At 42.8% G+C, this 23,754-nt stretch overlaps 1 protein-coding gene and 2 long non-coding RNA genes across 6 annotated transcripts in view; 1 reads left to right on the forward strand and 2 right to left on the reverse strand.

The window, feature by feature from the left end:
- The window catches only part of NFIA (nuclear factor I A), a 400,419-nt gene extending 398,470 nt beyond the window's left edge, over positions 1-1,949 (reverse strand). The window contains exon 1 of the mRNA XM_055585662.1: positions 1,538-1,949. Within this exon, the coding sequence (XP_055441637.1) occupies positions 1,538-1,540 (3 nt within the window). The 5' untranslated portion in view covers positions 1,541-1,949. The remainder of the gene's footprint in view (positions 1-1,537) is intronic.
- Positions 1,950-2,149: 200 nt separating this feature from the next.
- LOC129655357 (uncharacterized) lies at positions 2,150-18,840 on the forward strand. Its single transcript, XR_008715923.1, has 5 exons — positions 2,150-2,224; positions 4,025-4,117; positions 7,311-7,396; positions 16,785-16,925; positions 18,709-18,840. It is a non-coding gene; the product is annotated as an uncharacterized LOC129655357 (long non-coding RNA).
- LOC129655356 (uncharacterized) lies at positions 16,307-23,411 on the reverse strand. 4 transcript variants are annotated; one of them, XR_008715919.1, is made up of 4 exons: positions 23,355-23,411; positions 18,774-18,942; positions 17,011-17,120; positions 16,307-16,908 (listed from the first exon to the last, which is right to left on the reverse strand). It is a non-coding gene; the product is annotated as an uncharacterized LOC129655356 (long non-coding RNA). The 4 variants fall into 4 exon arrangements; XR_008715922.1 differs by lacking the exon at positions 23,355-23,411 and adding an exon at positions 20,239-20,350 and having other exon boundaries at positions 18,774-18,856; XR_008715920.1 differs by lacking the exon at positions 23,355-23,411 and adding an exon at positions 19,620-19,883.
- Between the last annotated feature and the right edge of the window lie 343 nt (positions 23,412-23,754).

Genomic DNA, 23,754 nt, shown 5'->3' on the forward strand with positions numbered 1-23,754 from the left:
TTATATGCATATATTCCTAAATTGAATCATGTTGCTTAGCTGAGCATCTAAGCAGATTCTTACATCAGATTTCCAGGCCAGATTTGATTAGAAGGCCTAAAGCCTTGGGAAATAGCTGGATGGGAATTTAAGCCAAAGATGGGAAAGAGCCTCTATTATTTTCCATTCATTTCCCAACAGAAGTAGGTGTCTACACTGCTCATAGGGAAGGAAAAGATGGATATATTTTAGTCAGAGGCTGCCAGTTACTGTCTCCAAGACAAGCTGCTGCCGTTGGTTTCCACAGGATTGGTGTCAAAGACTTGTTCAAGAGGCCAGACTCCAGTGGAGAGTTAGCAAGTCAGCAATCTTCCACACACACCCTCCACAGGGGTTATTGTGGTAACAAGAAGAAATGTGCAGTTGGCCAGTCTCAATATCCTATTCGCTACTGACCATATATTAAACAGAATTCAAGAAAAGTCAAGAAAAACACTCTCCCCTTCTTCCTTTCAAATGTATAAAACAGCTGTCAGTCCACCTGTGAAACAGTCTCTACTTTAAAACTGTTTAGAGTTCCAGAAGAGAGGCTTGCCTATTCCTTCAAAGTACCTGAAAAGCCAAAGCTTCTAAGATAAACAGAGAAAGGCGTTTTGCACTGCTAAGCATGCAATACATTATTTTCCAAAGCTCACTACAATCCCATAGTTTATCAGTCACACATTTTTAAAAGTTGAACCTCATCTTCCACAACCGTTAACAACTTCCCTGAATTTACAAATAATCATTCATGCAAAGTTAAACATTTCTCTAACAGAATTTTTTTAACTTTTTCTAAAAGGCAAGGAAGGCTTACATTCATGCAAAACAAAACAAACAACCCCACGTTAATTAAGTTCTTTTTTTCTTCTAAAATTCAAAAACTCTTTCCTATTGTGCTTGCTAAATCCGGAAGAGCTTGTAGCTTTGACAGCTTGAACCACACCATCCCCTTCAGAGCCGCAGAGAACTTCAGATCTTCTCTGTCCCGCCCCCTCTGGCTACTGAGAACCATTGTACACCCAAGCTTGGATATGATTGGGTAAAGCTTTTGTCAATCTCCCCTATGGTCCCATTGATTAGAGGATCGAATCGTCAATTATTCTCCCGGTCCAGACATTTCTTTTCGGGTTAGGTTGACTGCTGAGGCCAGACGTCTTTTTACAGAACAGAGCACGTACAGGATTTTTTTCCCCCCTTTCTGGAACCGAGCAAGCGCTAGGAGGAAAAAAAAAAAAAATCTGTCAAGCTCAGCAATTTTTTCAAATCTCGGGGAGAAAAAAAAAGGAAACCCGGTCCTTGATGTACATAACAAGAAAAGAAAAAAAGCCATCCACAAAGCTACATCTTTAAAACAAAACCATCACAATAGACATTTACCCAGCAATCACTCCAATGCATATGCAAGCTAGAGAAATTTTAAAGTCTTAGCCATTAAACAAAATCATTCTACCATTATTGTTTATAAAACGCGTACCGTATAAACGCAAAATAGAAAGTTTAAAGCTGAACCACGTACCATTGCAATGTAAAAAGAGTACGTGAGAAACTGAGAAACTTTAAAATGTTCAGACGAATTGCTTCATTAGTTGTCCCCCTTTTTTTGCATTAAAAAAGACATCTAAATAAACTTGGAACCGTTGAAAACCCGGAAGAGATTTTTTTTAAGCTGTTGGCCAATTGCAGGCTTCTTGGAGAATTTTTTTTTTTTTTTTTAACTCCAAATCAGGAGGCTTTTGCAATTGCAATACGCGCTCTCTGCCTCTCTCACTGTCTCTCTCTCCTCTTTTGAAAGCGATCCAACCCCGGCTGGCTGGTTCTCAGATTCTCTCTGGTTTTGCCTTGTGTGCTTTGGATTGTACGAGACTTTGCAGAAGTTGCAATCGATTCGCAGTCCCTCTCTCCTCTCCCTACCCCCTTGTTTATTTCCGCAATCGCTGCAATTTGCATAGTAACCACGCACGAGGCGGCGGTGGGGGCTGGGAGGGGGCAGGGAAAAGGCCTTGCCCCCTTCTCCCCTCCTCCTGTCTCTCTCCCCCCCAGTCTCCTCCTCCCCCACGGCGTGTGGCCAATAGGAGCCCCGGCATTCAGCGCAAGCTCCGGTCGGGACACCGTTCGGAAGAAAGCCCCTGTGTTACTAGGCCCGGCTCTCTGGATGGTGTTTTTGGCGCAGTAGGAGTTCCCCCGCTTGAGGACCTCGCAGCCGGTACTAGGGAGATGTGACGATATAGTACCTTTGCCTGCGGTTGTGCGGGTTTCGCACGTTTTAATCAAGTCTGCACACCTGCTTTCTCGGTTTCTTTTTCTGTAGTCTCTCGTGAGTTATTAGGCTAGTTCAGGATGGTTAGTGAGAGATTTAACCTTTATTTGCACTGGTGTAGACCAAGAGCTAAAGATCCTCTTTGGTTCATTAAATCAAGAGAGTGCAAAATGGCACAGAGAACTCACAATGAAATAAAGCTTCTACTCCAGATTCAGAAAGAAAAAGGCATTGGCTCTGCCCTGCAGATGGCTGAACATAAAACTGTTAGGTGGGCTCCCTCAAGAATAAAGCTGTTCCTTTAAAGCAAGAGATGCAGTGAAATTCTAACTTAATTGCAAGGGTCTAATTTGTCAATATCCTTAAAAAAAAAAAAAAAAAAAAAGCTTGGGTTCCACAAAGTTTAATACAGCCCTCCACCTCCCATCCCCCGAAAAGAAGAGCTGAAAGACATTCCACATATATAGGGGAGAGGCGTTAAAACACAGTTATTGGATTATTAAGTCCTCCATCTCACTGATTCATCTTATATCATTAAACCAGACTCTTTAAGATCATGTAATCAGGTTATTTCAATGTCAATCTTTTATGTGTTTGTTTCAAGCAATAAACAAGCCATTGGTTCAATGGTGGTGTGTGTATGGGGTAGGGTGTCCCTTTAAGTGGAAAGCTTCACAACTGGCCTATTATTATTATTATTTTTTTAATGTGTTTGCTTTGCATCAGTTAAGTAGCTTAATACATTTTTACTGAATAACAGTTACAGAAAAATGTGTGCTTAGCTCACTTGATAAAATTTATCCAATAAGAAGTCAAGAGGAATAGGAAGCAACCTGGCAGTTGTCTGATTTTCTTAACTGTCCTTGGTAAAGTTACCTAATTAATTAATAACAGGACCTTGCACAGTTAAATTAGAGGTTAGAGAAACTTCCTATTTTATTTTGGACCACATTTTTGGCTTTAGACTTAAACACTTTACAACTAGCTAACTAATGAAGCATTGCTGGGAGGTAAAGTACCGTGGCTGCCCTTGGTATTACACAGGATTTGCTGTTCTGGTCCGACTCTGATAGATTCAAATATTGTCTAGCTCTGGAAAGTCTGTGGCATTTAATCCACTGAGCATTTCCACTTGGCATACCACTTTCACCTTAGAAACACACTTGATGAGATATAGTGGCTTAAGTAAAAAGAAAAAAAATAATTTTTTAAGTAATCAAAAAATTTCTAGGCCTCGTTTGGCTGGTGCTACGCTATGTGATCTTGAGACGGTTACATAACACCTATAAAATAGGACATGGACTTATTGTGAGAATGGAGGTCTGTTTTATCAAGAGCTAAGAGCCTTTGAAATGCACAAGAGGTATCAACTTGTATTGCATTGCTCGGTAGATGCTGTGGCCTGAATAATTACTAATTTTAAGCAAACCAGGCCTTGTCAGTAGGTGGTAACAGTGAGTTTTGTGTATAATGTCTGTACTTCATTAACTTGGTCTAATGTTAGCACTGGTTAGCACCAGTTCCAAAGTAATCTTTTATATCTTCGTCTAGTCAACAACAACACAGTATAGGCTTTGGAATCCAACTTAGGTGTTAATGTTGGTCCTACTATGTGTGGTGGTGGTGGTGGTTCAGTCGCTAAGTCATGTCTGACTCTGACCCCATGAACTGCAGCCCACCAAGCTCCTCTGTCCATGGGATTTCTCAGGCAAGAATACTGAAGTGGGTTGCCATTTTCTCTTCTAGGGGATCTTCCTGACCCAGGGATTGAACCTGCGTCTCCTGAATTGCAGGCAGTCTCCAGCAATGCAAGTGGATTCTTTACCACTGAGCCACCAAGTAAGTGCCTACTATGTGACTCCAGGCAAATTATTTAACCTTGGTAAGTTTTAGATCCCTCCTTTGAAAAATGGTACATATTCAGATACCATATGTAAATTACTACAATATGTGTGGCCAATAAAGGTAGCTATAATAATACTATTACTGTTTAATATTTATAATGTTCTAGGTGAGCTTTCCGGGTGGCTCAGTGGTAAAGAGTCTGCCTGCCAATGCAGGAGATGCAGGAGACACAAGTTCAATCCCTGGGACAGGAAGATGTCCTGGAGGAGGAAATGGAAACCTACTCCAGTATTTTTGCCTGGGAAGTCCCATGGACAGAGGAGCCTGATGGGCTACAGTTCATAGGGTTGCAAAGAGTCAAACATGACTGAGTGACTGAGCATGCGCTGTGCACACATGCATACACCCGTATTCTGGGTACACTGAATGTGTTAAGAGCTAAGGAAACAGAGAATAAGATATTATCCCTGCCTCCAAGAAGCTTTCAGTCCAATGGCAGAGACAAGACATAAAGGTAAATAACAATATAGTAAGTGCCATCTCTAACTTAGATATACATAAAGGGCAGTAGGAATACAGATGACTGATCTTGCTTGGGTGTACAGATAAAAAGAAAAAAAAAGTGACATTAGTGTTGGGCTAAAAGTATGCATTTGTCAGGTGAACAATTGAGAGGCAGAGTACTCCTGTCTAGGAGAGCACGGTGCTATCAGCGTATGCAATGGGCCAGAGAATCGGGTGGGGTTCGATTGTGGCTCATTGCACTAGCTAGTAACTAGAGATGTAGTTGGTAAAGCAGACAGAGGCAAGATGGTGGAGAGCCTTATGAATTTTGCTTGAGGGACTGGAGAGGCCTCAAAGGTGTTTAACCAAAAGATAGGCAAGGTAAGATGTGCAAGTTAGAAAGATCACGGTAGCAGTGGAGGCAAAGAGACCAGTTAGAACAAGGCGAGAGAAGATGAAGTCTTGAACTATAGCACAGAAGAAATGAATGAGCAAGAGAACAAAGGAGGGAAGAGTAGAGAGTAGGAGAGAGGTGTGGAAGCAAGCGAGAGACACATCATTCACATTCATTTCAGGGACTTTGATCAATAGGGACAACGTAAGAGTGCAGTGTTTCCACATTCTTCCCAAAGTCCAAATATCTACATGACATTTAAGATCTGTTAGTGAAAGAAGCTCTTCTTACCTCCCCCACCTCGCAAATTGCTACTTCTATATCCTTAAACCTACAATATTAAATAGTTTAAAAATAATAACAGCAACCATAACAGTAGCTCACATAGATTGACTGTTTACTCTCTATTAGCTCTTTCCACTCCCTGAGTTTGTGTTCTAGTAACTTCAGCCCCATTGAAAAACAGCTGTACCTTAAATAGGTTGGTTGAGTTGTCAACCCATTTGAGAGCCTCACGTTTCCACATAGGCTGGCTTTATGCCTTGAAAATAGTAGGCTCTTCCAGGAATTTTGCTTTGTTGACCCAAATAAAAACCTAATCCTCTTGCAGGGCATTGATATGGAGACTAGAACATCAGAGTCTTGCAGAATAGAAAGATAATTCAGAATCACTATATTTTTCTAATAATAACTTTAAATGTCTGTACTAAATTGAATGTTGAACACAAAGGTATAATTCACATTTTCTTGATTTGCTTGGGTAAATCCTAGATCATCCAAAGAACTTTTTAGGGTAAGTAATGAACACTGGCATTTAGAGGTCTAACATGGCAATATAAAGGATAATACATAACACGGCAATATAAAGGATAAATACTAGAAGCAAATTTAAATCTAGAATTTGAAGAGGCTTCCAAATAAGCAAGTTGTGGCAGTCTACTGTCCCCACCTAAATCTGTTCTCTACTTTTGGGTACATAGATGAACAATTAGAGTCTATATTTTCCAGCCTCCAGTTCCGATAGGGATGACACATGATTAAGTTCTTCTCAGTAGGATGGAAGCAGGATAGCTGAGTGCAAGTTCCATGTTACTTGCTTAAAAGAAACTTGTGTAAATTTTTGGCCTCTCTAAGGGCTTCCATGAGGCCATGTCAGAGACCAGACTTCAATGACAAAGAGCAGGACTGCACCCTCAGAGACAAGAGAGCGGCAAGATGGAAGGACCTTGGTCCCTAAGTGATCTCAGGGAGCAAAGTTGCTCCTGTAGCCTAGATCGAATTTAAACTTCTGGTTCCGAGGTCTCTGATATAGCAGCCTAGCATTTACTACAACTAATAATCAAGATTACAAAATAATCTCATGAGATCTTTGGATAATTTTCTCTATAAAGATGTTATGGTTTTCCCCCAACTTGGTACAGATTACATTTGCTTTTATTATCAGCCTCCTTTTCCAGACTCTGCTCTTGCCTCAATTCTGTGACCTGCTCATCCCAACACACTAAATAACTCATCTCTTCTCATCATTTTCTGAACATAGCATACATGTTCATTCCTCTCTTCCTTTGTGTGATTTTTTTCTGTCTAGAAATCCCTTAAAAAATGAGTTCCACTCATTTTTTCAAGAACCGAATACTACTTCCTAACTCCGCTGGCAGAATCCATCCGTCCCTCCAGCATGATCTCTAGTGTCTTATACTCATTTTTAGGACAGCTCTCTCTTCACATTGTATATAAATTTGTATGAAAGTGTTAGTCACTCAGTCATATCTGACTCTTTGCACTCCAAGGACTGTAGCTCGCCAGATTCATCTAACCATGGAATTCTCCAGGCAACAGTATTGGAGTGGGTAGCCATTCCCTTCTCTGGGGAATCTTCCAGACCCAGGGATTGAACCCCGGTCTCCCAAATTGCAGGCAGATTGTTTACTGTCTGAGCCACCAGGGAAGACCCATCAGTTTGTATATCAATTATTTATTTGTCCATTTGTCTGCTAGACCATGAGCTCCTTGGAAGCGCGATGACTTCATTCCTTCCTGGATTCCTATAAGCAAAGGGCCATAGTAGATCCTCAATGAATGTTGGGCAAATTCACATGTGAATGAATAGATGAACAAATGGTGGGCATTCCAACCTTTCAGTCTGATAAAACACAAGGCCAGGAGTATGGCTGTTGCAAGACATGGCATTATCACTGGATGGAAATTTTAAGTAATAAAATAGTAGGACGTTGAGTTTGCTTTTCACAGACCTTCCACACACATTCTCACCTTTACCTTTCCTTCTAGGTGGGTCAGCCATTGTCATTCTAACCGCACAATTGAGGAAACTAAGGCTCAGGAAACCACAGTGGTCACTCAAGGTCATTCACTTGGTGAGTGGTTGATAACAGTCCAATTCATTTAGCATTCCTCTCCAAAGCTCTAGCTATGATTTCTGACTTAGGAAGAAGTTCAGGCTTCAATTTTTTTTAAGTACTAGAGGGCTCTAATCATAATCAAAGGCAAACACATGGATCCATTGTTAAAAAAATAGAAAAGCTTTATTGAGATATAATTGATATACAAAGAACTGCACGTATTTAATGTATACAGTTTGATGAGCTTGGCCATATACCAACACCCATGATCGATCACCACAATCAAGATAATAGATATATCCGACACCTCCCAGAGCTTCCTTGTGCCCCTCCACTTTTGTTTGTGGTATGAACATTTACCTTGAGGTCTAACCTCTTAAATCGTGAAGGGCACAGTACAGTATTGTTAACTATATGCACTGTATTCTACAGATCTCTAGAACTTATTCATCTAGCATAGCTGAAACTTAACACCCACTGAATAACAGCTCTTTGTTTCCTCCACCCTAGACCCATCCTTCTTATTCCCAGTGGCTCAGTGGTACAGAGTCTCCCTGCCAAGGCAGGAGACACAAGTTCAATCCCTGGGTTGGGAAGATCCCCTGGAGGGGGAAAATGGCAACCCACTCCAGTATTCTTGCCTAGGAAATCCTATGGACAGAGGAGCCTGGCGGGCTACAGCCTATGGGGTTGCAAAAGAGTTGGACATGACTGAGCAGTTGGGCACACCTGCAATTGAGCAGCATAGATACACACCGTGATAAACTGCAGAAATTCCTCAATACCAAAGATGGTGTCGCACAACTGAGCTGCTGGGCTAACCAGAGAGAGGAAATCTGTGTCATAACTAAAGTGAAGGTAGCAAAGTACCCAGTTCACAGAAGGAAAGGGGAAGGGGAACTCAGAAGTCCCCTGCCACCACGTTTTACAGATGATAAAACTGAAACTAGCCGAGTGAAGCTCATGGTCTTACAGCTGGTAAAGAATTAATCCTCAGTTCAGTGCCAGTTTCATTACATCATGCAAAGGATATTTTGCAGGAATGGGAAAGGAGTGAATAACTATCTCTGATATCAAAGTTGAAAAGAGGCCTGGGAAAGTGAAGAAATACTGCTCTTGAATCTGAGAGGAGAAAGAAAACGGTTAATTATCTAAATCGAATGGACGACTATAAAATCCAGGCGGGTACCTAAAAGATTTACCTAAACGTGTTCAGACAGTTCAGTGATAATTTTCAGGAAAAATAAATGAGGGTGGGGTGAGAGCAGCTGTTTAGAACTGCAAATTCGTGTGAAGAGCTGTGAATGGATCTGGCTTTCTAGTCTCTGCTCGTTGTGGCCTTAGACAGTTCAACCTCTCCCTCTGGCTTCCTTCTCTGAAAAATGTTTAAGTATCATCAGCCCTGCTTACATATTGAAGTTTTGTGAGGATTCAATGAAATCATGAGTGTGAAACTGTACAAAAATTTAGGTTTCTGTTCTATGAAGGCCTGTCCCACCAACAGTGGTTTATCATACAGCACAGAATAAAGAACATGGATATGTAGTTGGTCATATTTATTCTGACTCTATTCAGAAATGTTTTTGAGTAGGGATGTGTATGTGTGTATCTCTCTTTATCTCTGTCTGTATAACTGTATGTAGACACACACACAATATATCTCCAAAGTGAGCGAAAGTCATTCAGTCATGTCTGACTCTTTGTGACCCCATGGACTGTAGCCCACCAGGCTCTTCTGTCCATGGAATTCTTCCAGGCAAGAATACTGGAGTGGGTTGTCATTTCCTTCTCCAGAGGATCTTCCCCACTCAGGGGTCGAACCCAGGTATCCTGCATTGTAGGCAGTTTCTTTACCATCTAAGTCTCCAGGGAAGCCCATATATATATATGGGGGGAGAGAGAGAGAGAGAAAGAAACTGTTAACATAGAAATAAGGTAAAGTCAAGGCCGAAGTTAGTATCCAGGATACATACAGTGAGACTCTACGTACTTATCTAGGGTTGAGTTGCAATTTCGACTTTGAGTTTCCTTGTCAGTTTAAAAAAGAAAAGGTAAAAACGTATGAAATATGTAATATTCATATCATTATAAAATGCAAATTCAAGAAAAGTTATTCAAAAGCAACACAGACATTCTGAGGTCTGCAAGATTTTAACACATAAGCTCTCACCACCAGCATCACCACCGCTGCCATACATGTACACAAACCAGTATTGTAAAGAGGACAAGCTTCACTATGAGACACAGAACCATATACTCAATCCCTGGGTAAGACTCCAGCCAGCATAAGGACAGAGGGAGTGTGTTGCTTCTAAAACTCCTGAACTATTAGCTAGAGTGCCCTGGGCTGGTGGAACTAGTGCTCTGGATACTGCTAAATTAGGATGTACCTGGTCTGACATCAGTGTCTATAGGTCCAAAACATCAGCGACAAAGGAGAAACCAATTGAGGTTGGCCCCTTTAGCCTGGGGTTTTTCTTTTCATCTTCTTTTTTAAACTCAGTTTGTAGGATCTTAGTACCCAGACCAGGAATCAAACCCACATCCCCTGCAATGGACCACCAGGGAAGTCCTGACCCTAGGGTTTTTTACACTCACTCTTAAGATAACATCCCATTCCCCCCAAGATAGTATGGATAGGAAGGAAATAGGAACTGGACAACCCAGTTGGCATGGATACTGAGTTCACACTCTCCCATCCATCCTCTATCCCTTCAGAGCTCTCCAGCCTCCCTTGACCTTTCTTTCTCTTTCATTAAGTGACTTAAAACATGTATACCTGTGGTGGATTCATGTTGATGTATGGCAAAACCAAGACAATATTGTAAAGTTAAAAAAAAAACACACAAAACTGGAATCAGCAAAGGGAACTCCAGCAAAGAAATGTATAGAGTTGGGATTGTTGTTATTGTGTTGGATACACTAGCAATAATAAGTAGGTGACTTGCTTCAAAGTGCAGTTAATAGGCTAAGAATCAGAATTATGAGTTAACCATAAATATCACAGGAAAAAAAAAATGCCTGTGTGTGTCAAGGGTAAGGAGATAGGGTACAATCTGACACTGTACTGGTAGATCCATTAGGAAAATGGTAATCTTTTTAAAAAATTAATTGTGGTAAAATACATAACATTTACCATTTTATCCATTTTATAATGTATGGTTCAGTAGCATTAAGTATATTCACATTGTTGTGCAACCCTTATCATTATCCATCTCTTTTTTCATCATTCCAAACTGAAACTCTGTATCCATTGAATAGTAACTCCCTGTTCCCTTCACCCCACAGTCCCTAACAAGCACTGTTTTACTTTCTGCCTCTATGAACTTGACTACTTTAGGAATCTTATCTAAGAATAATGATTCTGTTTTTGCACTTTTGTGAGTGGCTTCTCTCACTTAGCATAATGTCTTCAAAATTCATGCATGGTCCTGCATGTATAAGATTTTCCTTCCTGTTTCAGGCTGAATAATATTCCACTATAAGTATGTACCATATTTTGTTTATCTATTCATCCATCGATGGAAACTTGGATTGTTTCCACCTTTTGGGTTTTGTGAATAATGCTGCTAAAAACATGGTGTATAAATTTCTGTTTGAGTCCCTGCTTTCCATGCTTTTGGGTATATACTTAGAATTGTTGAATCATATAGTAATTCTATTTTTAATTTTTTGAGGAGGAAATGGGAATTTTAGTTTGTCTTTGGGGGAAAATTGAACAAATTATTTAATGACAGTTCATTTACAGAGTTGTTTTCATGAGCATCACGAATCTTGGATTCTATTCTCACTTCTCCTATTAGCTATGTAATCTTTAAAGTCTCTTGAATTTTCAGGACCACTCTCAGTTTGCCCATTTGAAAAAGATGTTTTTAAGTTAGTTGATATCTAAGGTCCTTTGAAATTCTAAAAGTCTCTAATTCTGCATATTCTCTTTGGTATATGAGTTCATCCATTCCATTCTTCATTTATTTTGGAAATGCTTTTTGAATGTCAGAGCAGTTTTTTTTTCTCTCTCTCTCTCTTAAAGATAAACAGGACTTATCCAAGGGGAATGGGAATGGGGAGAAGGAAGGCTGGGGTAATAGTTGAAAAAAGAAATAAAATGGACTGTGAACTAGTGGAAAGGCAGGTACCAAGAGAAGGCTGAAGGGGTAAATATGGGTCAGAACACTCTAGGCTGAGTGACCAACTTTTAAGATTTTGCACTTTATCCTGACATTAATGGGGAGCTATTGAAGAGCTTAAGGTAGTAACAAGATCAGTCTTTGTTTTAAAAAACTTACACTAACCAACAACAATATAGAGAACGGACTGTAGGTGTTCAAAACAAGTTGCCTATTCTTTCTCTGCTTTGCTGTGTTTTTCTTTAACGGTGGGAAAAGTAGTCAAGATGTCCCAGAACCTAACTTGGAACAAAAGACATTTAGATCAAACTTATTTCATCTTGGAAAACAATACTGTACTAAACTTCTCCTTACACTGAAAAGTATTTGTCCACCGTTTCCCCTGAACCATGAAAACTACTCATCATGTAGTGTCTTCAGGTCATTAGCTTGCCAATTAATATGGTAGAACTATGACATTAAAGAAATTTTTAAAGATGTTCTGATCAGAATTATTATCCTTTTATCTACAATGTTAAAAAAATTAAATATCACCATATTAATATCACTCATATTTCATGAGAAAACTTTAGAAAACTCATATATAATTAAGTGGAGTTTTTCCTTAATTGGGATGCAAATAGTCTACTTCTGGCTTTATATAATATTCTTTATATAAATAATGTAGTATTCTAAAATCATAAAAATACACAGTGATGCTGTTTTCCTTTTTTTATATACCTCATTTTCTTCACTCTGAAAGTTATGTGTTATGCTGCATCAGCAGATTGTATATCTATGAAGACAACAAATGATCCCTGAAGGCCATTATTTTTAATGGGTGAAGAAAAGGAGTTCTTAGATCTTAGTTCTATTTTAGATCACACAAATGCAAAACAAATTGTTTGGAAAAATACTCTGAGTTTTAATATGCAAGAATAATGCCTTGGTTTACTGCAGGTATTAAGATTCATTCAATCACTCATGCCTTGTTTAGTAAAGTAATGCTGGAAAGAATGGCATTTGCCTTCAATAAATTTTGGCAGTTTGGCATAATTTTTACTTTGTGTTAAAGAAAACCAAAATGAGAGCAAGGAGAACCAATTATAAAGAGTGCTTTAGTCTGGCGAGGATGCTTGAAATGGCCAGCTTGTAGCAAGCAGGGCCAGGCCAAGAGCCGGGAAATTAAAGTTTGTATGGTACATGGTATGCTTTTGGTATATTGAAAAAAGAAGTGCTTCAAGAAAGAAGCCAAAGAATGGTAAGTGTTTCTGGTTTTAACATTTTTCCTATTAGTTTGCTAGCCCGCCCAAGAGCTATAAAGTTAACAATAAATCAAATATATTTTAATTTGTCACGAGATAACAGATAGAAACAAAATTTTCCGAATTGATTTTCTGCCAAAGTATTTCTACTAAGCCTATCCACTCCCTAAATTTACACTTACTGTCAAAAATTAAGAACTATCAAATAAATTCAAGCCTGGGAAACATTTACTGGATGCTGCGGTAGCCTGGCACTCCGTTATATTCTATGGACTCGGGACAAGTAAGTGATGATCTGGTCTTCAAAGAGGCAAGTGACTCTTCGCAAGGCTGGGTTACTTTATTTGCCAGAAGGCCAGAGCAGAATACCTTCTCCAGGTCATTCAAAACATATGACACATGACATTGTACCAAATAGCAAGGTACATCCTACCTCACTGCTCTCCTTCCAAACCTAATCCTTATGTTAGTAGGACTAACTTTTCAAAGTCTCTATTTGAATATCAGATTGCAGTAAACCCTACATTCTTATGTAGAACCATAGTATTTGAGTAAGACCTGAAAACATGATATGCATGACACTTGCTTCAAAGTGTATTAAAACATAACAATTCGTGTTCAGTTTAGTTTCTATACAGTTGAATTTTATATATTACAGATAGTTGAAAGACTCATTGCAAGGTCAGTATCAGTACTTGTTAAAATACTATTTGAATTTGGGGGGAGGGTATAGTGTGACCACGAAAAGAGTTTTTCTTAGTGGATAACAGTGACACAGACACCTGTTTATTCCCCAGCTAAGTGTTAATTGGAAAGGCTTATAAAAACTCATTCTCCTCGTTTTTCTTTTGTAAATTTGAATGTGAATAATGACTCAAATATATAATTTTACAAGTGTCTGTATTGCTGTGATATTGTTACTTGATCATTCCAGTTGTCTCAATTTGCTCATGTCCTTTGCTTTAATTTTTCTAAAAAAATGTATTACATAGCATTACTTACTATGTGTCTTAATGGATATGCTAGGTGCAATAGTAATAGACTTTCATGAACTGTAGATAAAATAGTTAGAATTAACTTTAACATCAAAAACAAAAACAGACAACTAAAAAAAACTTTATGTTCTCACAGTTCATGATATGAAAGTTTAACATAACAATCTAAATTGAAAATTTAAAAGCACTTCACTGATAGAGCAACCCCACAATCCCATTATGAGAAAATCTGAAGTTTTTCACTATCAGAAATAGTTACTTTGAAAATAAAAACATGATCAATTAAGAAAACACCATAATTAATGCAAATAGTATTCAGATATTTATTTTCATCAAAGGAGATGCCTGTTGACTTTAATTCTAAAACAACAACACATTAAGAATTTTACTAATTTTTCCTATAACATATAAGAGAGCTTGATTTGTGATTTTTCCCCTTAAAAAAAAAAAACAAAAACAACTTTGATACCACAAAAGTTTTAAAAACTAACTTTCCTGCCTGAATAGGGTCTCTGTAAATGGCGAATCAAGGTTGTACAGAAGAGTATTAATCACAAAAAGTATTAATTAAGATAAACTTTAGGGATGCATTTCCCAAGTTTACAGCCCTGCCTAATAGCTAACAAAGACTTATTTGTTAGTTTTCATACATCCATGTCCATGTGTGAACCAATACATTTTGGTCTATCACTTTTATAGTTATAAATCAGACTCATGCCCAACTCAGAGGCCCTGCAGTCCGGGTCTTTAAGAAAAAAGGACAGTGGAGGTGTTGCTGTCTGGAAGAGTATGGGCTTCCTCTGGGTTGCTAGGCCGCCTTTCTGTGGACCTAGATGTATAACCTACTTTCATTTGTCTCTAATGACTGAATTAAAACACTCATTTATCTCCAAGTCATTATAATGTAGAAACTGTGCACTGTCTACACATCATGGGCTGTGAAACAGCAGCCGGAACACATGACAGACTCAGTATGTTTGAAATGTTGGAGCAAATGGGGTGGTTGGTTTTGAATTCATTTGCACTCATTTTTACTACTTGAGACACGCTCATTAAAAAGCTGTATTTCAACTATGTTATATGCTCCCATTTAACTGAGCTGGATTTTCTCAGCACTGCTGCCTCTGACTTTTTAATTTGCTTTGAACAGGAGTATTCTTCCAAGTCGTGGACAATTCAGGCAGACTTTATCAGGTAAAGCCAAGTCTTCTGCTTTGCCTCTGCCTTCCACCCTGCTCCCGGGACCTACAAGTTGGGATTGCAGCTAAAGATGGGAACTGCAGATCCCAAACCGGAGGGCTGAATCACGCTCACTTTCTTCAGGGCAGCTGCTCACAGGCATTCTGCTCTGCACTTAAACCCTTTAAAGCTGCGAACAAACTTTGGGAAAGTTACATCACCGTAAACAAAAGCACGGTTGCTTAAGTTATTATTATGCAACATTGTGTCATTACATATAGACACCGAAATTATTTTCCGAATCTGGCAAATAGGACCTGCTTTGCTGCTTCGGGGAGAAGTAAAAATCCGGGATAAATAGGTCCATGCCACCTTCAGGAATGGAAAAGGTTTCCCACCCTCTGGAGAGATACTCAGGTTTTATCCTGCAAAGTGCGACGCCAAACCGTCTCTCCTGTCTTTCGAACCCCACATTTTAAATGTAAATGATTGGTCTGGGGTGATCCATATGCTCGGAAGAGCAATACAATCACGAGCACGTGAAATTCTGGATGTGCTTTTCAAAAACGCGCAGGCATCAATACACATCTGGTAACTAGTTTATTAATTAGCCTTCCCACCCGCCTTCCCCCTCCGCAAAAGTCTGGGTAACCACTGGGCTGTGTCTGCAGCCCAGGTGAGCTCTACAGATCCGGTCGGAGATTGCCCCCACCCCCACCCTGCCGCTTTGCAACCATTGCAAGGCTGGGTGTCTAAGCAGAAGACAAATCAAACATGTTCCGGACACGTTTTATTAAAAATTTGAAACCAGATAAAAAGGATCAGTTTGTCAAAAGAAAAAACAAAAAAGGTAACTAGTTGTCGTTAGAAAAGAGAGTGAGGACAAATGACCCGCGCAAGTGCATATGACCATTTTTCTCCCTAGGCTGTCTCAGAGCAGAGGATGAGGGCGAGGGAGGGAGGGATGGAAGGAAGAAAGGATTTCGAGCATCATTTCCCAGTCTGCAAAGGTCTGGCCTCCCCTATGCTCAAGAACCGGTGGTAGCCATTTTCATTTTTTTCCCCCTAAACGTAAAAGGAAAATAAAACAGAAAAGGTGTATCTCCTTTCCTGCACTAACGGCTCTGCTCGTCTTTCTAAAGGAATAAAAAAAAAAAAATGGATTTTAACAATCTCAGGTACAAAACCTAATCCGCATGCATCCAGTGAGGCTTCAACTCGATTCGATTTGGCGACCCGCACTGAAGGAGACGTGATCTTGAAAAATCAATCTGTGCTCGCGCCCCCAAGCCGTCGCCGCCGCCGCCGCCGCCGCGGCCGCCGCAGTGGCCACAAAATTAGCGGCTCCGAGGACGTTTTTGCCGCAGTGCACGTCCGCCGTAACCGCCGAGCACTCGGGTGAATAATGCCAGTACAGTGTGCAGACGATCGGGCTGATTGATCACGCAAAATAATTCACGACTTCAGTCCGGCTCTCGGTCCTGCCACTTTAAATCACAAACGCGCGACTACACCGTTCTATAGGGGCCCACACATGCATGGTACACGTGTGTGCGTGTGTGTGCGCGCGCGTCTCTGCGCGCGCGGAGGGCCAAGTGAAATGATTCCAGATTGCATCACATATAGGAACCGGGGGAAAAAAGAGCCAAAGAGCCCCTCACCCCAACCACTACCCCCACCTTTTGCAGCGTGGACAAGTGGCTTGTAAGGGAGCTTGGAGCAAAATAAAGTCTGAACAAAACTAGACTGTGAGACTAGCACGTCGCAGAGTGAAAGTGAGTGACGTTAACACAGACTCGGTAAAGACTCACTTGCAGGCAAAACTAACATGCCCCCACCCTTTTATTTTTTTAATAAGGAAAAGAAAATCATAAATTGAGTTCAGATCTTAAATGCTGCTTTCAAAATGCACGCACATGTTGAAGACTCTGCGACTGTAATTTCTTGGGTAAACATCTGGTGAAGACATTCCAGGAACACATCTGAAAGGAAGAAAGGCGTAAGACAGCCCCTTCTTTATATATCGTGGGTCAAAAAGAGTTGTTAAAACTTTTTTTTTTAAAGTATGCTGTCAGTGAAAATACCTTTATGAACTCTTAGGATGAATTCGGGTTGGGAGAAGGATTGAACTCAGAGTGGAGTCCTGGTCTGTGAACTTGAGCAGGTCTCTTTTGCTATGGCCCTCTTTTCTCATCTGTAAAATCACAGAGGGTAAATGATATGCTTTCTAAGATCTTTTTATTCTGCACTAACATGATTTTAGCTAGGAGGGAATAATGATGGGGTACAGGGAAGAAGTTTTAATGTAGAGAGAAAAAGAGGTCACATTCTTCAGGTGGCATCTATTTAAACTGGTGGTGATGAAAGTGATGAGTCCAGTATGCCTGAGTTCTTAACAATAAAGATTGTGTCTATATTAAGAGCTGCTATTGTCCCAGTTCTGAAGTATAGATAGTATATAATGAATGCTCTTTGAAAATGACATTGTAGTCTTGTAATTATATTTTTTGGGGTAGAGACTATTTTCAAGGATCAGCCAATATAATTTTGGGATTGGAACAATTTTCAACATTCTTGTTTATAATCTGTGAAATGCATTAAATTACTTGGATAATTTAGAGAAAATAAGTTTTTAGTAGATCTAAGAGTTCTTCTGCGCCATATTGGCTGTCAAGATTGACTGAATTAAGGAGATTAATTACTCGTCTATTTTTTCGAAAAACAACGCCAAGCAGGGTCATAGGCAGAGACCACTCTTTGACATTCCTCTTGTCTGTGTCATGAGTGGTCAGGAGTGTGGGTGCTAGGGCCAGACCACTAACTAATTTTCACATGCATCAGCTGAGTAATCATAGCCAAATTGCTTAGTTTAGTTGCGCCTCAGTTTCCCACATTATAAAATGGGGATTATAATAGCAGCTAATTCATAGGGCTGTTGTCAGGATAAATGAGTTATCATATTAAAGTGCTGGGAACAGACCGTGGCACATGTAACCAACAGCTCAATAAATGTTAGAGGTTATTATTACTCCAGTGTAAATACAGGGAAAGCAAGGGCAGATATAATAGAGGGATCTTTGAACTGCTTCTGAATTTCAACTAAGGCCTCTAAGCACTTTATCAGGCTTTTATGATGTCAGCTTAAAGCAGGGAGCACAGCAGTCTTTATTAAGAATGAACCAAAACATTCTCTACCAAACTCCATTCCCATACATTCAATAGTGGTGAAGTTGGAGAATCCTCCACTTGACCAGGGCAATGCAAATGTGTAATATCGGGTCTATATGTTGAGTGCATCCTTATTAATGAGTGTCCTGACTGTCCAGGTGGTAGGAAGCCAATACTTTCTTTGGGTAGAAGTTTGCAAGGAATCAGTTTCTGCCTGTTCTGTTGTGGTACTTTCTTTCCTACACAATTTGTTACCTCAGGCCTAGTCTCTGTCATTGAATTATGGGGTCAAAACAATTGCAAATCTCTGGCGTGCTCCCTTCGTGTCATTATTAGTTTACAGGGGAAAAGCAACATTCTGACTTTTTCCTCCTCTCTTAATGACCCCCTAGAGTGCAGACTTGAACCAGGCTTTAGGAAGGGTCACAGTCAAGGAATGCTTAAGGGAGCAATCCCGATAGGGTTTGCATTTTGGGATTGGAGGCGAGCTGTAGTTAAGCTTTATAGAGGAAGTGGAGATTAGGTGTTTCCAGAACAAGGTGGAAGCTGGCAGGCGTCGGTCACTGCATGTTGGAAAGTAAGGTCCCACTTCTTCCTTCCCGTGGCACCCGAAGCCCCAGGTGCACTAATCGTTCTACCAGGAGCCGGGAAGAGACCGCCCCATCCAGGGCTGGCAGACCTGCGGCGCCGAGGGTGAAGTCCAACTCCAAGTTGAGAGGGCTGCACGCGCCGGGTTCAGTTCGTTAGCCAGACGACGTCTTGCTGAAAGCGCAGGAAGAAAAGTTGTGTTCCGAGCGCTAGTTAGTGCGTGCTCGACTCCACTTTGTCAATCTGATTAACACAATCTCCTAAATAAATAAATCAATAGAAGAGGGTGTGCTGCCTTTCATAACACCTGTTTGCCTTCCTCCTTTTCGCCCGTGGGGACTCCCACTCTCTCCATCATGGACACACTCCCTCTAAAGAGGCTCTGTAAGGTGCCGAAAGGAAACCCAAGGTCCCTGTATATATATAAAGTATATAGGGACTTTAAAATTTTTCCGGAGGCAATGGGGGGAACCTTGGCGATTTTCATTCCTCCGCGCCTCCGCAGCAACTTGGCAACACAAGCCGCCGGCGCCTGGCCTCGCATAGTTTTCCGAGACCTCCACGGAGTCCCCGCGAGGACCTCACTGCTCACGGTCCCCAGTGGCCCGCGGACTTCCCCTGTTGCAGAGGTATTGGGGGAATTTGAGAATAAATCCCTTCAGCTCTACCCTCCGTCCTCACCGACCGGAAAGACAGGTCGAGGATCCCCCGCTCCAGGTCTTGGAAGGGGGCGGGGGCGAGGGCGGGCGGAGGGACGGAGCAGGAGTCGCAGGAGCTGATCAACAAGGTCACGACCGCCAGGCTGCTGACCGAGGCGCGCAGCGGCCGGCGCCGCCCTCTGACCCCGGGGCTGACCCCGCGCCGCTCGGGTCTCGGTCAACGGCCTGGCAGGTCCCTAGGAATAGGAGGGGGGCGACGCCGCAGAACCAACCCTTACTTTTGAGTGGAAGCTGAAACCCGCGGGGCTCCCTGGAGAGCGGTCTTGGAAGGAAGATCAGACGCCCAGCACAGCTGAACTTTTGAAGGGGCTCTCTGCTCTGCCACCCTCTTTCCTAGTGGCGACTTGTGAGAGACTTTTATCCCCTCCCCTCCGCGTCTCCATGCCTGGGGAACTTGGCCCAGACGGCCTAGTTCTCCATATTAATTGGTGATTCCACCAGCTCAGCATCGCTTCTCCCAGACAAATACCTTCTAGGGTATCTTGGAGAGAAGGAAACACGTTCAATGTCCCCCCCACCTCTTTTCGAGGGAGTATTATGTGAGTTTAAAATCTTCTAGGCGTTAAGAACCAAACCAAACAACAAAACCAAAAACAAAATACGCTGCCTTCACGTGAGTGGATGTGAAGTGAATCCAAGCCTTCCTAGGATTCTGAGCCAGCCTTTGCTCAGATAGTAAAGTCCCCAAATCCTTCAGGAAAACAGAGCCTCTTTCACGCACTTCTGGAGGGGGATTTCATAAGGCTGCAATATATTACCATGTTTAAAACGTTTCGCAGAAGCTAGGTTTCCTAAAAGCGACTTGCCAGCGATGCATGGAAAAGCAAATCCGCTTACCGAGCGGGGCCGCTGAAGAGGAAACGGGGAGGCAGGACCCTGACTCAATTAAAAACCGCAGTTTCCAACTTTTGAACCACAGCACCGATATTGTGGGGCTGGCGGGACTACCCCTGGAGCTGACAGGTTGCAGACCTCTGGGGCTCTTTTTCACTGCTTGCTGGAAGTCCCTGGCTGCTTGGAGGTAACCCTTCTTAACACTCAGAGTTAAGCGCCCCCCCCCCCCGCCCCGCCCCCGCGCCCTTTAGTGTTTTGTGCATTTGTGTTTGAACTCTGCATCAAGCCTTACTCCTTATCCACTTGGGGTGGATAAACTTTTGTTCTTCAGCTGGCAGTGTGTGCACCCAGGGTGGGAATGTAGGTGCCGGTTCAGGCAAAGATGTGTGTTTGTGCCAGAATGTTGTCTGACCCCCTGCCCCACTGGTAAGGAATGGGCTCTAATGTAGCCCTTATCTCCAGAAATTCTCCCTGGAGTTTTCTTTCTGAGAGAAAACACCACCTAAATTATTTAACAATCAAGGTTTGTGCATTTTGTATAATGAACTCAAGAGAAAAGTTGCAGTTTGCTAGATGTGTGATTTCTCTGGTCAAGGGTGCTTGCAAAGGTCTTAGACCCCACAACTCTGAGGGTGAAATCACCAAGAGTATTTTGCCCAGAAAGTACAGCCTTCCAGCTTCATGAGAATAAGGTCTGCTTTCCGTAAACCTCAAATCATTCAAACAATAGCAAACCAAGTCTCAATTACCTGCCCCCTTCACAAACACAAATGCACCCCCAAGTATTTCTGGTTCTCTTGTGGTGACCAGGCTATTTGTAGCATCTTAAACTATCTCTTTGACTGGCAATTCCAACTTTTACAAAGTTTCTTGCTCTTTACCAGATAAGTTGTACTTGACCTGTGAGCCCTGACCATGCTTTCAACTCCTTTTAAAGGTTACATTTTAGTCTTAAAGGATAAAAATGTTGCTTTCACCCTGTATACAGGAGAATGTTGGACTGCAAAGTGGGCATGTCTGTAAGAAACTTGATCCCTTTGTCCATCACATGGACAGTTTCAACGTGCCAGTTCTTGTCTGCTAAGATGCCAGGGCAAGGTACTCCGGTCATCGGCACTCTGGCTCACCAGGTCCGGGCTCTTGCGCTGCGGATGCTGCGCACACCTGCCGATTTTACAGCAGTGAAATCTGCTCAGGTCACCCGAGAGCAGGAGGACCCCTTTTTCTGTTGGAGCAACTTCATTAAGTAAGTGCTAGACCTTCACAAAAGAGAACACATTTTGCTTAAGCTTGTTCTTTCTTAGGAAGCGCTTAGAGACCGGGCCCACCAATATTGCAGGTAAAGTCAAGGCCACCAGAAATGTGCACTGTATTAGAATGCTGACTTGGGACTCACTGAAGATCAGACTGTTACAATCAATCTCGTTTCTTTTTGTTCTCATTGCTTTATTTTTCCTTAGGTCTCTTTCCTTCTTACTGTTCCCTACCTCCTAAAGTTATGAGTTAATAAAAACGTTGCCCTATTTTTTTTTTTAAAATAAGTAAAGTTGACACTAAATTTGAAGAGTTAGCGTTGCAGCTAAACTCTCCTGGAGCCTAGCGATCGGTTCGCCTCATCTCTGTAATGCCAGCACTACTGTTCTTAAAATTTACTAAAATAATTCTTTCAAGACCTTTGAGAAAATGTAATAAATGCTAATTGGACAAAAATAACCGAATTCTCACTTATTTTACTTTCTCAGATCAAGGAAAAGGACTCCAAGCAAAATAATAAACTTTATGTTGTTTATTTTCAAGCGACTCTATTTTCAGTAGCTCTTTTTCTTCCTTAACTAACTCACGAACTTTGTTCGATTCCATGTCTACGTATCCCCAAGTGCTCCCACTAACCCACCCATCACTTCACACCCCGAGAGACCACAGGAGTGGACACCGTCTTAAGGGGATCCTCCCTGTATTTGCTACCTGGCTAAAGTGCTCAATTTCAGAAGGTACAAGAAAATGTCTTCTTCAGAAACTATCAATGAAGGAAATCATTTACCTAATTAATTCAAGAGCCTCTATAGGAAGGACTTTGGGCCTGGAGATCCTCATACTAGTGAAAATCCATTTAGTCCTTCCCCCTCTGCCCCGCGAGGGACCGCGTCAGCTGTCTGTTCAAGAGCGGCCCTGGCCAGCGGTTGCCCCTCCCGATGTGCCCCCCAGATGGCACAGCCGAGGCGCACAGACGCCGCCCGCCCAGACCACTATCCGATTCGCCACTATGCGACCCTGGCCACCCTCTACCCACCTCCCCACCCCCAGCGTGGGCCCCCTCCTCTCGTTTTCTCCTCCTTCTCACCCTCCCCAGTGATTTTTATGGGGGTAGGAGTCCCACTTCCTCAGCCGTCTCCCACCCGGGTGGACTGGAATTAAAATCCGGGAATTCAACTTTGCTGCGAAACCTCTGGTTCTTAAGGAGGGGCCGGAGGGAAGGAAGACCCCGCAGGGAACACGCGGCCCAAAAAGGCTCCCACCCCGCCCCACTGCCGTCCCGCGGGGAGGATGAAAGCAAGGTCCCGGGAGGGGCCGCTGGCTCCCCGAGGGGGCGAGGGCTTGGAGCGGAGGAGGCTGGGGCCAGGTGCCGAGTGCCGGGCCCGGGCTTCAGGGTTCCCGGGAACCCAGACCCTCTTCCCAGGCAGCGCGCTCCCGGCCCTGCAGGTGCACCCTCCGCCCCCTTTTAGGCCCCCTCCGTGGAAACCGCCTTCCGGCCCAAGTTCGGTCCCTGGAGGCTTTGAACGTGGCCTTTCAGAAGTTTTTAAAGCTGCCCCGCCCCGCCCAGCATTCACGGGTCACAGTCTTCCCCCGATCCCTCCACCCCCGCTACAGCTGCAGCACCGGGGGTGGGGGAGGGGGGAAGGGGGCGGGCCGGCGCAGGCTCTAGGGTCGAAGCACCACCTCGGAGCGCCAAGCTCGGCCTAGAGCGCTTGGAGATCCGCTCCCTAGCCCGACCTCGGAGGAAGCGCAGACAGACTGCTCCCGCACCGCACCGGCCAGAGGAGGGAGGGGACGGGAGGGGAGGGGCGAGGCGGGGGAGAGGAAGAGAGACCGGGCGGGGGCGGAGGGCATGTCCACATTACCAGGGTTCCTGTGCCGGGCGCCAGCCAAGGGACTATTTAAAATGGCCTTGAGGGGAGGCCGCTGGTGACCGGTGTCCTCGCCCTTCAAGTTCCCCGAGCGAATCAGGGCGCCACCTACAGGCGAGTTCCAGATTGCAGTAGGGAGAAGGGGAGAAACTGCCGGTCATGAAAAGCGACTCAGGGGAAGAAGCAGGGCCCCGTTTTGTCCAGGGGGCCGTCTCTCTGCTCCTGAGTCTGAGTTCTAAGCTCCAGAATTATGGAACTGTTAGAAGAAGAGGGAGTCCCGAGGGCACTGAGAATGAACTTTTGGGGAGTGGGGAATTGGGGTAGTAAATACAGGAATTCGGGAATTCGTGGATCAAAGAAATCCCTCCTCCAGGCTAGTCCGAGGGAGTGCAGC

Source organism: Bubalus kerabau, chromosome 6 (genome assembly GCF_029407905.1).
Source record: "Bubalus kerabau isolate K-KA32 ecotype Philippines breed swamp buffalo chromosome 6, PCC_UOA_SB_1v2, whole genome shotgun sequence".
Classification (NCBI taxonomy): Eukaryota; Metazoa; Chordata; class Mammalia; order Artiodactyla; family Bovidae; genus Bubalus; species Bubalus kerabau.